Below are 14761 nucleotides of genomic sequence, written 5' to 3' on the forward strand. Positions count from 1 at the left end.
GGTCAGCATGTAGGCGAAAATGCAGTGGTTCGTTGGTTTCTACATGAAATGCAATAATGTCTGAGAAGCCTGTAGTACACCGAATGACCGGTAGGGGTCAGTGTGTACGTAAAAATGCAGTGGTTTATTGGTTTGTACATGAAAATGCAAAAACGTCTGAGAAGCCTGTAGTACATTGAATGACTGATAGGGGTCAGTGTGTAGGCGAAAATGCAGTGGTTCGTTGGTTTGTACATGAAATTCAATGATGTCTGAGAAGCCTGTAGTACACCGAATGCCCGGTAGGGGTCAGTGTGTAGGCACGAATGCAGTGGTTCATTGGTTTGTACATGAAATGCAATAATGTCTGAAAAGCCTGTAGTACACCGAATAACCGGTAGGGGTCAGTGTGTAGGCGAAAATGCAGTAGTTAGTTGGTTTGTACATGAAATGCAATAATGTCTGAGAAGCCTGTAGTACACTGAATGACCGGTAGGGGTCAGTGTGTAGGCGCAAATGCAGTGGTTCGTTGGTTTGTACATGAAATGCAACAATGTCTGAGAAGCCTGTAGTACACCGAATGACCGGTAGGGGTCAGTGTGTAGGCGCAAATGCAGTGGTTCGTTGGTTTGTACATGAAATGCAATAATGTCTGAGAAGCCTGTAGTACACCGAATGACCGGTAGGGGTCAGTGTGTAGGCGCAAATGCAGTGGTTCGTTGGTTTGTACATGAAATGCAATAATATCTGAGAAGCTTGTAGAACACTGAATGACCGGTAGGGGTCAGTGTGTAGGCGAAAATGCAGTGGTTCGTTGGTTTGTACATGAAATGCGATAATGTCTAAGAAGCCTGTAGTACACCCAAAGACCGGTAGGGGACAGTGTGTAGGCGAAAAATTGTATTTCGTTTGTAGTTTTAACCACACAGATGATTTTAACCCAACAGATTTTAAACAACAGATTTTACATGAACAGCTAGGTGAGTATTAGGTAATGAAATAACGGTGCAAAACGAAAGGAAACCGTAAAGTAAGGACCCGTGCTGTGCTGAACGCCGTGGGAACTAATCCTGGCGCGACAGGTGGGTCAACTTACAGTTTGAGAGTCCCTGAGGCACCAAATGTGATGCTGACCGGAAAGAAAGCCACTGGATTAACGGAAAGCCCTGCAGCAGGATTCCTGGACACAGCATGGAGTATGAGACCTCATGGAGCAAAGGTGAAACCAAAATGGCGTCTTGTATGACCTGGAAGTGCTATTCGTCTGACCCACCAAGGTAAGTAGGGAAAGGGGGGAGTCCCTTTTGTAGGTCTATAGCCCCTCCCACAACTTCAGGCCATGCCTTCCAATATATACATACAAACATACATACACACTTTTTTTTTTTTTTACTTTTATAAAACTTTTTTTATTTTACTTTTTCACCAACAGGGGGACTGCCTGTCAGAAGCAGAACGATCGCCGGCGAGGAAATGGCAGCGATCGTTAAGTACATGGGGAGGAATGGAGGGAGGGGTTAATTAAAAAAAAAAAAAAAAAAAAAAAAGGTTCTTTTTTTTATTTATTTTAACTGAGTGCCTCGACCCCTCGAGGCACTCCGTACAGGCAGAGCATCGGAAGCCTGCCTGAAGGCTTCCGATGCTCTGCTCCATACTGCCGGGTGCCACGTCCAGGGGGGGAGCGTTAACTGGGGTGCATTACACGACGCCTCAATATCAAGGCATTGTGTAATGCCCTTTAGAGAGGCTGGAAGCAATCACGAACGACTGGTCCAATGCTTGGGACACAGATCTATTCCGCCCAGCATTCGCACTTTTCAGTAGCAACAGAAGGTCTAAAATATCATGCTCAATCTTATGAGCATGCGTTGCTCAGGGTATGACAGGTGCACTTTAATACAGACGTAATTATATTTGCACAGCGAAAATGTTTGTTTCACCAGAATCGATTTGTCAAAAAAAATAAAAAAATCCAAACACAATTAAAAATAGTTGTTTGGAAAGTCCACTGTCCAAACGAAAAGAAATAATAAGAATTAAAAGACACTGTTCAGTAGATATATCCCCAATAAAACATGGGTTTTATCTAAAAATAGGTTGCAAACGCTGCAGATCTCTTGTCTGAAGCATTTGAAATCACTCCTTTTCTAAACTAGGCCAAGCTTTCTGTGGCTGTCCATTTACAGATGTTCCAATGCAGCTAATCATTGCAAAGCAGGTGCTCCAGGCAATTTCCTCCTTCTTGAGTATAAACAGGGTAAATTGATTGACAGCTGAAGTTAATTGACAAACTTGTCAATTTCTATTAATATCTGTAAAATAGAAAATAAAAAAAAGATACACTTGACACATAGATGATTTTTCAAAAAATGAAAGGAAAATGAGTGGGCAGTTGACAAACCACTCATGTCTTCCACCCCAAAAACAACAAAGCTGTCCCACACATCCAGTCTGTAATGCGAGTGACTGTTTTTCTGTGTGGAGAAGAAAAAAAAAAGAAAAGCTGTGGCTCAAACAGCAAGACTCCGCTAGACAGGGCAAAATCACTACAATGAAAGGCATTTAAAAACATTACAACCACCACCAATTTCAAAATACTTTTAAAAATTCAGAAAAACAAATTTCAACTTAACGCAATTTGCATCTGCAGTGGAAGCAAGACAAGTCAGGCAGGGTGAAACCACTACAAGGAAACAGGGAAGCAGCAGCAGGAGTAATTAATTTGCAAAAAGGCAGGGCCATCTTTAAGGAGGGGCAAACGGGGCAGCTGCCCTGGGCCCAGTTACTCATGGGGGGCCCAAAGCAGCTGCCCCGTGGGCCCCGCTGCCTGCAATATTTTTTTATTATTATTATTATTTTTTAAATATTTCCCTACCTAATGGGCCTGCGGTGCTAGTATTGCGGCTGCACCGGGGCCCGCACACTAAGGGGGCCCACACCCTTAGGGCCACCCAGTGAGCATGTTCCAGCAGGGATCCGGTCGGCGCTGTGGCCCTTTAAGTGACGTCCGCGAATCACTTCCTCCCACCTCACAAACATCGGGCCGCGCGGGAGGCTGCTGAGCCAGGATCCAGTGAGGAGGGGGAGCAAGCAGAGCCAGACTCCCAACTACCCCAGCCAGCACACTGGACCCCAGGGAAGGAAGCCTCTTTCAAAGGTAGGAAACTGAAGAGTGTCTGTCTGTGTGTGTGTCAGTATGTTTGTCTGTGTGTCAGTGTGTGTGTCTGTCTGTGTGTCAGTGTGTGTGTCAGTGTGTGTGTCTGTCTGTGTGTCTGTCTGTGTGTCAGTCTGTGTGTCAGTCTGTGTGTCAGTCTGTGTGTCAGTCTGTGTGTCAGTCTGTGTGTCAGTCTGTGTGTCAGTCTGTGTGTCAGTCTGTGTGTCAGTCTGTGTGTCAGTCTGTGTGTCAGTCTGTGTGTCAGTCTGTGTGTCTGTCTGTGTGTCTGTCTGTGTGTCTGTCTGTGTGTCTGTCTGTGTGTCTGTCTGTGTGTCTGTCTGTGTGTCAGTCTGTGTGTCAGTCTGTGTGTCAGTCTGTGTGTCTGTCTGTGTGTCTGTCTGTGTGTCTGTCTGTGTGTCTGTCTGTGTGTCTGTCTGTGTGTCTGTCTGTGTGTCTGTCTGTGTGTCTGTCTGTGTGTCTGTCTGTGTGTCTGTCTGTGTGTCTGTCTGTGTGTCTGTCTGTGTGTCTGTCTGTGTGTCTGTCTGTGTGTCTGTCTGTGTGTCTGTCTGTGTGTCTGTCTGTGTGTCTGTCTGTGTGTCTGTCTGTGTGTCTGTCTGTGTGTCTGTCTGTGTGTCTGTCTGTGTGTCTGTCTGTGTGTCTGTCTGTGTGTCTGTCTGTGTGTCTGTCTGTGTGTCTGTCTGTGTGTCTGTCTGTGTGTCTGTCTGTGTGTCTGTCTGTGTGTCTGTCTGTGTGTCTGTCTGTGTGTCTGTCTGTGTGTCTGTCTGTGTGTCTGTCTGTGTGTCTGTCTGTGTGTCTGTCTGTGTGTCTGTCTGTGTGTCTGTCTGTGTGTCTGTCTGTGTGTCTGTCTGTGTGTCTGTCTGTGTGTCTGTCTGTGTGTCTGTCTGTGTGTCTGTCTGTGTGTCTGTCTGTGTGTCTGTCTGTGTGTCTGTCTGTGTGTCTGTCTGTGTGTCTGTCTGTGTGTCTGTCTGTGTGTCTGTCTGTGTGTCTGTCTGTGTGTCTGTCTGTGTGTCTGTCTGTGTGTCTGTCTGTGTGTCTGTCTGTGTGTCTGTCTGTGTGTCTGTCTGTGTGTCTGTCTGTGTGTCTGTCTGTGTGTCTGTCTGTGTGTCTGTCTGTGTGTCTGTCTGTGTGTCTGTCTGTGTGTCTGTCTGTGTGTCTGTCTGTGTGTCTGTCTGTGTGTCTGTCTGTGTGTCTGTCTGTGTGTCTGTCTGTGTGTCTGTCTGTGTGTCTGTCTGTGTGTCTGTCTGTGTGTCTGTCTGTGTGTCTGTCTGTGTGTCTGTCTGTGTGTCTGTCTGTGTGTCTGTCTGTGTGTCTGTCTGTGTGTCTGTCTGTGTGTCTGTCTGTGTGTCTGTCTGTGTGTCTGTCTGTGTGTCTGTCTGTGTGTCTGTCTGTGTGTCTGTCTGTGTGTCTGTCTGTGTGTCTGTCTGTGTGTCTGTCTGTGTGTCTGTCTGTGTGTCTGTCTGTGTGTCTGTCTGTGTGTCTGTCTGTGTGTCTGTCTGTGTGTCTGTCTGTGTGTCTGTCTGTGTGTCTGTCTGTGTGTCTGTCTGTGTGTCTGTCTGTGTGTCTGTCTGTGTGTCTGTCTGTGTGTCTGTCTGTGTGTCTGTCTGTGTGTCTGTCTGTGTGTCTGTCTGTGTGTCTGTCTGTGTGTCTGTCTGTGTGTCTGTCTGTGTGTCTGTCTGTGTGTCTGTCTGTGTGTCTGTCTGTGTGTCTGTCTGTGTGTCTGTCTGTGTGTCTGTCTGTGTGTCTGTCTGTGTGTCTGTCTGTGTGTCTGTCTGTGTGTCTGTCTGTGTGTCTGTCTGTGTGTCTGTCTGTGTGTCTGTCTGTGTGTCTGTCTGTGTGTCTGTCTGTGTGTCTGTCTGTGTGTCTGTCTGTGTGTCTGTCTGTGTGTCTGTCTGTGTGTCTGTCTGTGTGTCTGTCTGTGTGTCTGTCTGTGTGTCTGTCTGTGTGTCTGTCTGTGTGTCTGTCTGTGTGTCTGTCTGTGTGTCTGTCTGTGTGTCTGTCTGTGTGTCTGTCTGTGTGTCTGTCTGTGTGTCTGTCTGTGTGTCTGTCTGTGTGTCTGTCTGTGTGTCTGTCTGTGTGTCTGTCTGTGTGTCTGTCTGTGTGTCTGTCTGTGTGTCTGTCTGTGTGTCTGTCTGTGTGTCTGTCTGTGTGTCTGTCTGTGTGTCTGTCTGTGTGTCTGTCTGTGTGTCTGTCTGTGTGTCTGTCTGTGTGTCTGTCTGTGTGTCTGTCTGTGTGTCTGTCTGTGTGTCTGTCTGTGTGTCTGTCTGTGTGTCTGTCTGTGTGTCTGTCTGTGTGTCTGTCTGTGTGTCTGTCTGTGTGTCTGTCTGTGTGTCTGTCTGTGTGTCTGTCTGTGTGTCTGTCTGTGTGTCTGTCTGTGTGTCTGTCTGTGTGTCTGTCTGTGTGTCTGTCTGTGTGTCTGTCTGTGTGTCTGTCTGTGTGTCTGTCTGTGTGTCTGTCTGTGTGTCTGTCTGTGTGTCTGTCTGTGTGTCTGTCTGTGTGTCTGTCTGTGTGTCTGTCTGTGTGTCTGTCTGTGTGTCTGTCTGTGTGTCTGTCTGTGTGTCTGTCTGTGTGTCTGTCTGTGTGTCTGTCTGTGTGTCTGTCTGTGTGTCTGTCTGTGTGTCTGTCTGTGTGTCTGTCTGTGTGTCTGTCTGTGTGTCTGTCTGTGTGTCTGTCTGTGTGTCTGTCTGTGTGTCTGTCTGTGTGTCTGTCTGTGTGTCTGTCTGTGTGTCTGTCTGTGTGTCTGTCTGTGTGTCTGTCTGTGTGTCTGTCTGTGTGTCTGTCTGTGTGTCTGTCTGTGTGTCTGTCTGTGTGTCTGTCTGTGTGTCTGTCTGTGTGTCTGTCTGTGTGTCTGTCTGTGTGTCTGTCTGTGTGTCTGTCTGTGTGTCTGTCTGTGTGTCTGTCTGTGTGTCTGTCTGTGTGTCTGTCTGTGTGTCTGTCTGTGTGTCTGTCTGTGTGTCTGTCTGTGTGTCTGTCTGTGTGTCTGTCTGTGTGTCTGTCTGTGTGTCTGTCTGTGTGTCTGTCTGTGTGTCTGTCTGTGTGTCTGTCTGTGTGTCTGTCTGTGTGTCTGTCTGTGTGTCTGTCTGTGTGTCTGTCTGTGTGTCTGTCTGTGTGTCTGTCTGTGTGTCTGTCTGTGTGTCTGTCTGTGTGTCTGTCTGTGTGTCTGTCTGTGTGTCTGTCTGTGTGTCTGTCTGTGTGTCTGTCTGTGTGTCTGTCTGTGTGTCTGTCTGTGTGTCTGTCTGTGTGTCAGTATGTATGTCTGTCAGTTTGTATGTCTGTGTGTGTGTGTGTCAGTATGTCTGTCAGTATGTATGTGTCAGTATGTATGTATGTCTGTATGTGTCAGTATGTATGTATGTCTGTGTGTGTCAGTATGTATGTCTGTCTGTGTGTGTCAGTATGTATGTCTGTCTGTGTGTGTCAGTATGTATGTCTGTCTGTCAGTATGTATGTATGTCTGTGTGTCAGTATGTATGTATGTCTGTGTGTCAGTATGTATGTATGTCTGTGTGTCAGTATGTATGTATGACCAATCTCGCCACATTGCATTGGAGGAGCCTGGTTGCCCGCCTGCTGCCTTTGGACTATGGACCAGAGTTTAAAATACTTATTTTCCCTGCAGAAAGGCTTATTCGTGCCTTTTCTGCCAGGGTGTTCGGTAGATTTTGGCTGGAGTGTGCCGCCAATTGACCACCCTGAAGCTGCGGTTAACCGCAGCTTAATTGACGAAGGCAGGGTGGTCTTTGTTCGTTGACCGAACACGTGGCGGCGGCCATTTTACAAGTACCGTACGGCCAGCGGTGTTCGGCACCTAAACTATGGAACTATAAACGGACACTTATTTGCACGAACACCGCTGAGCCATCCGTCTCCTGGTTCCTATTCGTGGGGATGTAGCCGAACAGCCGTTCATTCGGTATTTTGTTTCATGTGAATTTGTGGTAACCCAGATAGCTATGCCATGGAGCCTATTCGTGTGATTAAAGACTTTGGCTCCATGGCGATTAAACAGTGTTCGTGTGGTCTGAGTGACATTCCCCTAATAATGTGCACTCAGACCTGAGCTATCTGGGGATATGTTACATGTCTGTGTTTAATGTATAAAAAGTAACTTTATGTATTTTAAAGCATATTACTGTATTTGGGTCCCCACGTGTGTAATGGAGTTTTGCCTTTGTCCTGGGAGATAATTGAATTACTTCTCCAATTATCTCCAGGGCAGAAGGGAGGAAGCCAGGATGCATTGTGGGGATGTTTTGCTTCTGTGAGTCTGTAATGTGATACATGTCTGTCTGTGTTACAGTCTTCCATTTGGTCCACCAAGGGGAGTGTCCACCAGGTGGAAGACCTGCATAAATACAGGGGCAGGTAGCCCTCAATAAACAGACCACTGCTTGACCCTCAACACGGAGCCTTGTCTCGTTCTTGGGGGGATTCACTGTATGCTGATAGGGACTGACTGCCAGGAGTGTAAGCCGCTTGGGAGCTTTTCCTGTTCGTCTGCTAGCAGCTATTCGTGAGGTTCCAGTTCGGGAGTTTGGAGTGCTACCTTATTCCCTTGTATGCAGTTCGGGAGTTTGGTGCATTCACTTATATCCAATTCGTGAGTTTTGGTGATTTTACAGTAGCTGTGCCAGTCTGTGAAAAGGGGATTATCGCCTAAACGGATTTTAACCCCTTGTCTGCTGAAACGGTCCATTACATGTATGTTGTCAGTATTTATGTATGTATCTGTGTGTGTGCCAGTGTGTATACCTGTGCATGTATCTGTATGTAGCCAATGTGTGTATCTGCATTTGTCAGGTTATGTATCTGTGTGTCTGTATGTTGTCATTGTGTGTGTCTGTGTATCTGTATGTTGTCAGTGTATCTGCATGTGTGTCAGTGTGTGCATCTGTGTGTCTGCATGTGTGCCAGGTTGTGTGTCTGCATGTGTGTGTGTCAGTGTGTGTAAATGTGTCTGTATAGCTGCATCTGTATGATTGTGTATATCTTTGTATCTGCAAGTGTTTCTGTGTGTGTGTGTATGTGTGTGTGTGTGTGTTTGTGACAGTGCATGTGTATTTGTACATACATCTCAGCATTCAACACTACACGCAAATACACACCTGCATTCAAACTTCAATACTACATATAAACACACCTCTTTTTTTAAACAACAAAATTATATATAAAACACACCAGTGTATTCATAAAACACTACACATAAATGCATACTTGCATTTAAATGCCATCTCCACATACAAAAACACCCCATCATTCACACAAACATACTCCATACAAAAACATGCTTACACTCAAACACACAAAGACTGCTCAGTGCTAAATACAACCCTACATGCATGGGAAAATGGTAGCGCCCCAGCTGTCAAAGCATTGTTGGAGTTGCATGACAGATGGGGATCTACCTTTTGCCCCCTCTTGCCCAAAATAATTCATGCACCAGAGCCCTCTCTACTTTACGTCCGCCTCTGCGTTGGGGTGGGGGGCATGATTGCATGCCAGGGAGGGGACGACAGGGTTCAGGGCGCCCAAGCAAATGTTTGCCCAGGGTCCAATCCATATTAAAGACAGCCCTGCAAAAAGGGAATGTCTTTTTTAAAAAAATGAAATCATCATTTCCACCCAGATATATTCAGTTTCACCAAAAGGCCATATTGTGTAAAGCCAATCATGATGGATCCCAAATCAAATAAAAAATAAAATATCGGTTGTGTAAAATTTTAAAATTTTGATAGTGTTCAGATACAAAAAAACACTTATTTACTTTTTAATCCAAAAAACTAATACTTTTGTCTCATTGGGTCAGAACAGGAAATTGCAATTTTGGTTGAAATTCGATAATTTTCACTACACTTTTTAAATGTAAAAAATCCAGTGTTCAAACCCCCACAGGTACAGCCATGGTAAAACCAATCACGGTCTCCCTCTTCCGCTGAAATCAAAGTGGCTGAAACAATGCTGCTTGGAAATATATAGACTTTTTTACTGTTCCTCCTTTTTACCCACTATTGGTCACTTCTCACCTGCTCTGTGAATACAATTAACATTTAGTGGCTGATTAGGAGATGGATAAGAGATACAACCTTATTAGGCAGACCTCTTGTCCGTCATGACAAATCAATCTGTTTATTTGCAACCGTTTCTTTATTCCCTCCCTCTTTTTCTGGTGCCATGGCCGGAGTGCTAGATCACGAAACAAAAGAAATGGCTCATTTAATGCTTATTTCATTCTTTTGTAATTCAGTCACATGGAATTAAAACAACTAGCCGATTGCTCATAATTCTGATTAACCACAATTCGGATAATACAGAATACACAAATCTTGTAGCTAACCTGCAGTGGAATGATGTTTCTCCACAGGCTTGTCACTTTTAGAGGGGACCGGGTATACAATCTTCAACTTTGATAAACAAAGGCAGTTAAGACATTTTCCAAAGCTTGCATGATAATGGAGGATTCCATTTGGTGTACAAGAGAAGCAACATGGGTTAGATGCATTGTCTGCAAGGACATTACCTAAAGCAGACATCTCAGAAGAGGGTGTCTGAAGTTTCTATGACTCTCAAACACCTCCAGAAGCAGCGAGGGCATGGGCTATTCAAAAACTATTTGTAGACTGGTAAATATGTTTGCAATTCAAACAGTCAATATTAACATTTAATAAAATGACAGCCTGAAAAGTAGAACTGGTTTAATACATGCAACAAAATCTAAAACGTCACTCAGATTCTTTGCTCTGTTAACATGCAATAAGTATTATGTTCACATCTCAGTGTTAAAAAAAAAAAAAAAAAAATAACATCAACATAAAAAAATTATATTTTGGCTTTTAATGCTAGTGTTCTTTTTTAGTTTATATTTAGGCCCAGCTTACTTAAAAAATAAAATAAAAAATGCAATCATGAAGTAGTCAAATTTACCTGTAATGCAGAGCAATGACAATCTTTTCTCTGCAGCACGATCCATTCAGATTGAGATTATCAATGCTGATGATGTCTGCAAACTGTTCTCAGAGTATTATCATTATTATTATTATTACTGGTATTTGTATAGCGCCAGCATATTCCGTAGCGTTTTACAATATTATCAAAGGGGGAAATTTAACAATAAATGAGACACATAAAAACTTACAGGAACAATAGGTTGAAGAGGGCCCTGCTCAAACAAGTTTACAGTCTATAGGTAATGTGGATCCACAGCAGATGCATAGAAATTGCTGTGCTCCACCAGTTCAATTTTTTTTTAATTTTGTAGGGCATCACCAGATCTTTAGAAGTAAGCAACACAAGCACCTGTCTGACTGACAGCCACCAAAGGTGAGTTCTAGGCAAGTGAAAATATTGTCTTTCCCCAGAAGTGGTAGTATTCTACATTGTAGAAGAAAAGGATCTGCATCTATGCAGGACAATCACTATATTAAGATAGTGATTGTGGTGCTTTGAGTGTTGTTTTAAAGTAGTGGGTTTTTAGTTCTAGCTTTTGTATGCCATAAAAACCATTTAAATTTAACAAAATGATGTGGATTAATAGAACACATACCCCTGCATTTTTTGAGCCAGGAATTTATAACTAATACCAACAAATGTATAGTTCATTTACTAATCTTATTACGAAATACAAAAATAATTTGAAATAAAAATCAGTAGTGTTATTTTGAAATCTGCCAAGACATATCTCCAGATGCCATCAGAACTACAGTTGCTAAGGCTTCCCTTTGATATAACTATACAATTGATCCATGAGTTAATGTTATCACAGTTAGAGATTTGAATAGGATGCCTATAAGAGCAGTTGTGAAAGCTTCAAGAAAGTAGTAGATTTAGGTTCTCAGCAATTTATTTTGGCTTTCTGAAACACAATGGGGCATGATCACACGTTCATGCATAGCACACAGTAATTAAGTGTCTATATTACAGTTCTTTATTTAGTCAATACATAACTAAGATGACAAATAAAAACTTACAAAAAGGAACGTTAAAGACAATATTAGAGAGAATTATTGACCTGCTGTGAAACGCTATTGCATTACGAACCTCCATCCATCTCTTGGAAGATAACTAAAAGCACCATCCACAACTGCAGCAAAGAATTGTCCGCCTGTGATGAATAATGTGTTAATAGTAACCAATCTTCCTCTCAAATGGGATGGAGCAGCTTCAGCAATATATACTGGGACTGTCATAGAAGCAATACCTAGTGAGAAAAAAAATAAAAAATAGATGTTAGAAAGGTTGATGCCAATACACTGTTCTCACATTATTTCCAGCATTGCGTCACTGGCCACATTGTAACTCTGATATCTGTCAGGAATCCCTGAATAACCCTTCACATGTATATATTTTTTTGAAAGAAGACAACCTAAGGTATTAAACTTGGGGTATTTTGACTCTTTTCATGCAACCATTTTACCACCAATCTATGCCAAATAAAAAATAAAAAAAAAAAACGCATTATTGGTGATTTTTTTGAACACACATAGCAATTTAAGAATACTGAGAACTTTAAGGGTTACTGCCAAAGAACACTCCAATATGGGTTCAGCAACTGTCTGCCTGGGTTGTCAGGCACACACACACACACACTATATATATATATATATATATATATATATATACACACATATACATATACATATACACACACATATACACACACATATACACATATATATATACATACACATATATATATATATATATATATATATAAATAAACACAATACTTTTGTTTTTGCCCCTATTTTTCATGAGCTGAACTCAAATACCTAAGACGTTTTCTATGTACACAAAAGGCCTATTTCTCTCAAATAATGTTCACAAATCTGTCTAAATCTGTGTTAGTGAGCACTTCTCCTTTGCCGAGATAATCCATCCACCTCACAGGTGTGGCATATCAAGATGCTGATTAGACAGCATGGTTATTGCAAAGGTGTGCCTTAGGCTGGCCACAATAAAAGGCAACTCTAAAATGTTTTATTTTACTGTATTGACGCCGATCCAGAGCATATCAAACATGCTCAATGAGTGACATGTCCGGTGAGTATGCTGGCCATGCAAGAACTGGTATGTTTTCATCTATCAGGAATGGTGTATGGGAGTGTCCTGGACCTGACAGCCAATGCAATTATGTGTATGTTTTTTTTACTGTAGTCTACTCTCAGGTCCAGGGGGGAGTGACCCTTGCATGGGGACTGTCATAATAGGCAAGTTGTGGCTGCCATTAAACAGAACAGTATACCCCTTCATGAAGTCTTGGCTCATGTTTGGGGGATTGGAGAGCTATATTCACTCTGAGGGATTGCTATAATCCCTGTATTCCCTTGGATCAAAACGATTGCTCTTGTAAGAGCAGCCCTGCTTCGCTCTCTGGACTAGGAGAGGTCTACCCACCGGAAGCTGGATCCTGGTCTTGGGTCCAGGGTGGGTGGAGGACAGCGAGACCCCAACTAAGCTGCAGTGGTTTGTGGGGTTTATGATATTTATTGTGTTCCAGTGCAATGCTTATGGTGCTCGCAAGTACTAGGAAGCAGCGACTGACTGAGGTACCCGGTTGCCAGGCGGTCCATTACAATATTACACATATATAATGCATATATATGATTGCATTATAAGTGAGTTTTGAGATATGTGTGTATGTATCTCAAAGTACAATTAGAATGCAATCATATATATGCATTATATATGTATAATATATTAATAAATTCTTTAACTATTTTATAATACATTATACATACATAATATATGCACAATATATTTATTTTATTATTATAATTCTTTTTTTTAAACTATTAGCAGCCTGGGAGACTGCCTGACCTGCTGGAAGCTCCATAGACTCCTATTACAAGATAAGATATATTCATTGCATAATTCATGCTAAAATAAGGCAAGCTGTGGCTATATCTGAATTACAGAAACTATTAAAATCAGCAATTTGTTCCTAAATTACTAAACAAAATAAGAAATGTGAATGTCGTTTCTATATGGATCCAAAAGATAAATTACAGCACAGTCCACAGTGTTCTCAATATGTCACCCAAACATACAATAACGTGCACTAGTGAAATAAAACTGAAATATGGTATCCAAAAAAAAATGTCTGCAACAGAGCATCTGTAATGAACAAAAACAAAAACAAAATCATTGTGACACAGTAAATGGTAAATTGTCCCACTAAGATGTAAAAGTGCTGTTACCAGATTCTATATATAGCATATTCTGTGCTAACAAGGTCTTCCAATGTATAATAAACGATACCAGGCCCGGACTGGCCATCAGGCAAACTGGGTAAAATATCAGAGAAACTCCCCTGCTGGCTCATGCAGGGACAGCACTATCCAAGCAGCGGCCCTGCTGTTTGCCATGAAGGCAGAAAGGAATATCAAGGATATCCCTCACCGGCCCACAGACCCTTCAATGTTCCAGCTGGCAGCTCCACCTGGTTCTTCCTCTCACGAGGTTAGATCGTTGCTGTGGTTACCATGACAATTGCGCGAGAGTGAACTCTATCCCAAAGAGCTGTAGGCTAGAGTTCACTCACCACTAGGACCACCAGGGCTTGCAGGCAATGCTTGCCAGGCCAAAGGTAGAAAGGAAGGAAAGGAGGAATAATTGTTTAGATTTTACTTTAAAAAAAAAAAAAAAAAAATATATATATTATATATATATATATATATATATATATATATATATATATATATTATATTATACACACACACACACACACACACACTTAATCCATTCCAGAAGGCTATCTGAGAACCAAGCTGTTCGAAAACCGAATCAAAATTTTCCATAAGAATTAATGTAAATTAAATTAATCCGTTCCAAACCCCTACAGCATTTTAACACACATTTTACAGTTTAATAATACCTTAAATGCATAAAATCCTACAGAAAACCAATAAACACAATGTATATGAAATGAAAATGTAACCTCACTTTACCTGTCAGCTCTGTTTACTGACAGAATGCAGCTCTGTTCGCTTTGTCTACTCCTAGGAGGCCGATGCATCCTACCAACGAGGTTCCAAACTGGATTCAATCAAGGTTAATTAATGCTGTGTGATTTTGTTCTAATAAAGAGTTTTTTTCTAATACAGAGAATTTTTTTTCTCCAGTATTTTGTTTGAATACCGAATTGTTTGAGTACGGGTATATATACATATTTGCCGGTACATGTGCTGATCACAAATATCTGTGGTTTAAAGCAGTAAAATCTATTATGACATTCACAGTAAAAATGCCATGAAGAACTAGGAAAATAAACTATTAATTTCTAACCCTTTTTTTTTTTTTTTTTATTTGTATACAATTAAGTTTCATATATAAATATATGAAGTGAAGTTAAAGCCCCGTTTCTCCAGAACAAAATTATATGCGTGGATGCACTTAAAGGACCACTCTAGGCACCCAGACCACTTCAGCTTAATGAAGTGGTCTGGGTGCCAGGTCCAGCTAGGGTTAACTAATTTTTTTATAAACATACATAGTTTCAGAGAAACTGCTATGTTTATCAATTAGTTAAGCCTTCCCCTATTTCCTCTAGTGGCTGTCTCACTGACAGCCGCTAGAGGCGCTTGCGTGATTCTCACTGTGAAAATCACAGTGAGA

General features: G+C 42.1%; 1 protein-coding gene across 1 annotated transcript in view; it reads right to left on the reverse strand.

The window, feature by feature from the left end:
- Nucleotides 1–14761, reverse strand: part of SLC2A13 (solute carrier family 2 member 13) — a 282474-nt gene that overhangs the window by 231952 nt on the left and 35761 nt on the right. The window contains exon 2 of the mRNA XM_063448079.1: nt 11186–11345. Coding sequence (XP_063304149.1) covers nt 11186–11345 — 160 coding nt within the window. The remainder of the gene's footprint in view (nt 1–11185; nt 11346–14761) is intronic.

Source organism: Pelobates fuscus, chromosome 3, assembly GCF_036172605.1.
Source record: "Pelobates fuscus isolate aPelFus1 chromosome 3, aPelFus1.pri, whole genome shotgun sequence".
Taxonomy (NCBI): domain Eukaryota; kingdom Metazoa; phylum Chordata; class Amphibia; order Anura; family Pelobatidae; genus Pelobates; species Pelobates fuscus.